The sequence below is a fragment of the Brassica oleracea genome, chromosome C6 (genome assembly GCF_000695525.1).
Source record: "Brassica oleracea var. oleracea cultivar TO1000 chromosome C6, BOL, whole genome shotgun sequence".
Lineage (NCBI taxonomy): Eukaryota > Viridiplantae > Streptophyta > Magnoliopsida > Brassicales > Brassicaceae > Brassica > Brassica oleracea.
Window position 1 is genome coordinate 36547695 of NC_027753.1, and position 4168 is coordinate 36551862.

General features: G+C 35.7%; 1 protein-coding gene and 1 pseudogene across 1 annotated transcript; both read right to left on the minus strand.

Moving 5' to 3' along the window:
• The window catches only part of LOC106298132, a 14893-nt pseudogene extending 11642 nt beyond the window's left edge, over window positions 1-3251 (minus strand).
• LOC106300104 (serine carboxypeptidase-like 2) lies at window positions 1930-3437 on the minus strand. Its single transcript, XM_013736182.1, has 5 exons — window positions 2905-3437; window positions 2752-2828; window positions 2501-2614; window positions 2359-2404; window positions 1930-2261 (listed from the first exon to the last, which is right to left on the minus strand). Exons 2-5 carry the CDS (start codon window positions 2805-2807, stop codon window positions 2181-2183), a joined length of 297 nt encoding a protein of 98 aa, XP_013591636.1. The 5' UTR covers window positions 2808-2828; window positions 2905-3437; the 3' UTR covers window positions 1930-2180.
• Window positions 3438-4168: the final 731 nt, after the last annotated feature.

Genomic DNA, 4168 nt, shown 5'->3' on the forward strand with positions numbered 1-4168 from the left:
TTTTTTTGCAATTTTAGCGGGAAAATGCGTTTTGGGGTTTTGGCGTGAAAAAGTAGTTTTTAGCACGGGAAAAAATGTTTTTATAGTTTTGTCAGTTTTTGTTTGTGACAAAAATGATATTGTGTTTAGGTTTGTAATTTGTGAATTACATTAGGGGTATAATAGACATTATACCATTTTGAATGAACCATCTCCATTCAAATGATCCAAATTGGTTCTGCATAATGGACTTTAAAATTAAGCCTAAATTTACAAAAGTCATCCGGATGATCCATCTGAATGAGTTGCACTTTTAGTGCCTAAACAAACAAAACTCTCATCTTCATCCAGATGGCCATCTAGATGGAGAAACAAACATGCCTAAAAACAACCTTCTAGAATCAAAATATTATTTTCAAACCAAAAATTCTATTTTTTTGCATATACATTTTTCCGCGAGAATCGAAAAATGCATTTTCCCGCCAAAACTTAAAAACAAAATTTTCCGCCAAAACCGCAAAATGCGTTTTTCCGCAAAAAAAAAAGCAAAAACGCATTTTTTCATAAAAACACACTTTTCGGCCAAACCAGTAAAACCGCAATTTTCGGCCAAAACGGTAAAAACACAATGTCCCGTCAAAAACGTAAAAACGCATTTTTCCGCCAAAAACGCAAAACCGCAAAAAAATGCATTTTCCGTCAAAACCGCAAAAACACATTTTCCCGCCAAAACCGCCAAAAATTCATTTTCCCGCCAAAACCGAAAAAACAGTTTCCCACCAAAACCGCAAAACGCATTTCCATGCCAAAACCGCAAAAACGCATTTTTTTCCGTCAAATCCGCAAAACGTATTTTCCCGTCAAACCCGCAAAACGCACTTTTTCGTCAAAAACACATTTTCCTCCAAAACCCCAAAAACACACTTTTCCCGTCAAAACCACAATAACGTATTTTCTGCCAAACCCGCAAAAACGTATTTTTCCGCAAAAACCACAAAAATGCACTTTTTCGTCAAAAACACATTTTTCCTCAAAAACCGCAAAAATATTTTCGCCAATACGTAAAAATGCTATTTTTCCGTCGAAACGTAAAAATATATATTTTAGTCATTTTATTAACGAATCCACCTAGATGCAGATGCAAGTTAAAAATGAAAAGCAAACGAACATAATTTGCATTCAGATGATTCATCTGGATACATAAACGAAATGAAGAAACGAACAACACTCAGATTGAGCATCTGAATAAGACACCCAGATGGACTATCTGGAAGATGTGACTATCTGAATGCATCTTCCAGATGTACAAACGAACATTGCCTCAGAAGAAACAAAAATAACCTAGTCTGAATATCTCAAAAATCAGAAATAACATGGATTTAGTTAATTAATTAATCACAACAAGAAAGAGAAAACAAACCCGGTTTCGAGCTCAAAGAGGAGCGGGCCATCAAAACAGGAAGATACTTGACGATAGAGGCAGAATCAGCATTCTGAATCAAGAAGACAAGTTGAAGAAACAGAAGCAGCCATTTCAGAACAGAGGAAACATAGTCGTTAACCATTCGTTTTTCCAAGTGTGGCCTTTGAGGACAGGACAAGTTACTGAATCTTGATACGAAAAATCATAAAAACTCGTCTACCCACTCTTCATCTTTCAAGTTTGGATTCATCATTGAACTTGTCACATTATTTTAATGGGAAAATTTCCAGCCAGATTTTAAGTCTAAAATATAATAAAAAAGAATACAATATTACTTGTTAATTGTCTTCGCGCTTGTCGTGGCCATTAAAAAAGTTTTCTTCTTTTTTTCTTTCTGTAAACTAAAGTAATTATTTATGTAATCATATTCCAATTTCAAGATAGTTAGTGATACGTCGTTTTCATACACTGTAAACAAACAAGCAATAATGTCTAACAAGATTGAACAAAGGAGATATGGATAACATCATATGATTTGATATATTCTTACTGTGTGATTTTAAATAAGGGGAAATTGTTTACTATAATATTCTCAGTTTCAAGATTTAATGTCTCAGAGAAGCTTCCTCAGTTTAGTTCAAAGTGACATAAAGGCCAAGCCTCTTTATATATGGAGAAGGTGTGTACTAGAATATGTACACACACACTTTGATTGAACATTAGAGAATCACAAATTCACAATCTCTTCTCTTTTATAGGTAAAGGCCACTCTCCTATTTTACAGAGGTTGGCGATTGATCCACCTTTGAAACATGACGGAGCTTTCCTCTGGTTTAAACTCTGCTGTGTGTCCACCTCCCTATAAACCAAAACCCACAACTCCATTGAGTTCAACCGCATTAAAAATGTTGAGTGGGAAGCAAGAAAACATCGAAAAAGAAAGAGGAATGACTTGCTTTGATAGTAGCAAATGTCATATTATTTGCATAAGTCCTTGTGTATCTGCCAAGTAAGAGTAATCTCAACGTGAGATTAATGGAAGGAACGAACAAGAGGCATAACCGATTCAAGAAAGATAGGTGTGTAGTGTATACATACCCAGCTATTTCATCGTTGATCATCCATGGCTTCCAATCATCAACGACTGAGTAGCTGAGAGATCTGATCCAAGCTTGAGTTCCAAGGTAAGGCACTGTCATATCGTGATCACCACTGGCCACCCAAAAAACGTACAAAATTTACATAAAGCCTTGAATCTTATGGTAAGGTATGCTACATATAGTGTAAGGAATACTAATTTTTTTTTTTTTTTGGTAAAAAGGAAGGAAGGAATACTAATTTGTTGTTACCTTCGTCCATGAGTATGTAGTAGAGACCAAAGAAGGGAGAGTTCCATTGTAAACATCAAGCTTCATAGCCAGAGGCCCTGTTGAATTGGATTGAGCTGTAATCAAAGACACAAAAGAACGAGTTGAAGCAAATCAAGGTTTTATATATTTTACCATTCTCAAAAAGAAGGCCCAGAGATGGAAGAGTAGCCAGGTCCTCCACTTAGCCAGAGAAGAAGAGCGTCTTCTTCTGGATTCCTCTCAGACTTGATAAAGTAGTAGAACAATTGCACTTCTTCCTCCTCACCAACACCAACGTAACTTCATTCACAAGAAACAGTAATTGTACTTAGATAATCTCCAGAACTCAGGAACTAATCACACAACAAGAAGAGAAAAAACAAACCCGGTTTCAAGCTCCAAAGGAAGAGGGCCGTCAAAACCAGGAAGAAACTTGATGATAGATTAGAGGCAGAACCAGCATGATGCTGGCTCAAGAAGACAAGATGAAGAAGCAGAAAGCAGCGATTACAGAACAGAAGAAACGTAGTCGTTCACCATTCGTTTTCAGTTCTGAGAAAGCCAGTTCCTCTAGGGACTGGACAATTAGTGGACTTTTTATACTGAAAAGTAAAGAGTGAAAACCAAAAAAACGTCGGTACTCACTCTTCATCTTTTATCTTTGGCTTCATCACTGAACTAGTCACATTTTCTTTTAAATGGGAATGTTTCGTGCCTGATCTTCAAACCGTATATAATAATGTTAACAGAATGCAAAATCACTACCTGTTTGCCCTGGCCAGCATAATTACAAGTTTTTTTAAAAAACATAAAGTAATCTTTTTAATGTTACGAAAGTAAACAAAAGCGGCCACCGTAATGTTTGAAATAATTAAAGATGTGGGTCCCGCTGCACTATTTGCACAGTAAATTTTTTTCCATATATACGAACGTTTGCGTTCGTTTATAATGCACACCTAAAAAACACTTCTCTTCTATTCTCTCTCTGTATCAGTGTTATTTCTTTCTAAGGGTATAAAATTTTGCCCTTATTTAAATTCCTGCGATACAAATAAATTCCAGTTCTTTTTATAACACGTTATCAGCACGATCACTCTGCGATTCGGTAAAATTTATTTGTATCATTTATACCCTGTTATAATGGTCGGTATACCGCCTCTACTATTTTTTTATATCATGTTATAATGGCCGGAATACCGCCTATATTATTTACTAGTAATTTAATTTATTTATTGGTCGGCAGAGCCGCCTCATATTCTGTTTATTATTTATTGGTCGGCTGAGCCGCCTTATATTCTGTTTATTATTAATTGGTCGGCCGAGCCGCCGTATAATTTATTTATTACTCTGCATTGATCGGCTGAGCCGTCGCATGATTTGTTGTCATAACATAAATATTTTATTGTCATATTTTTTT

Excerpts from the sequence above, each read along its gene's own strand:
- LOC106300104 (XM_013736182.1), bottom strand. The coding sequence starts at position 2,807 with ATGTTTACAATGGAACTCTCCCTTCTTTGGTCTCTACTACATACTCAT. Across the intron at positions 2,615-2,751 it reads CTACATACTCATGGACGAAG|TGGTGATCACGATATGACAG; the intron begins GTAACAACAAAT and ends TTGGGTGGCCAG. Across the intron at positions 2,405-2,500 it reads ATCAACGATGAAATAGCTGG|ATACACAAGGACTTATGCAA; the intron begins GTATGTATACAC and ends CTTACTTGGCAG.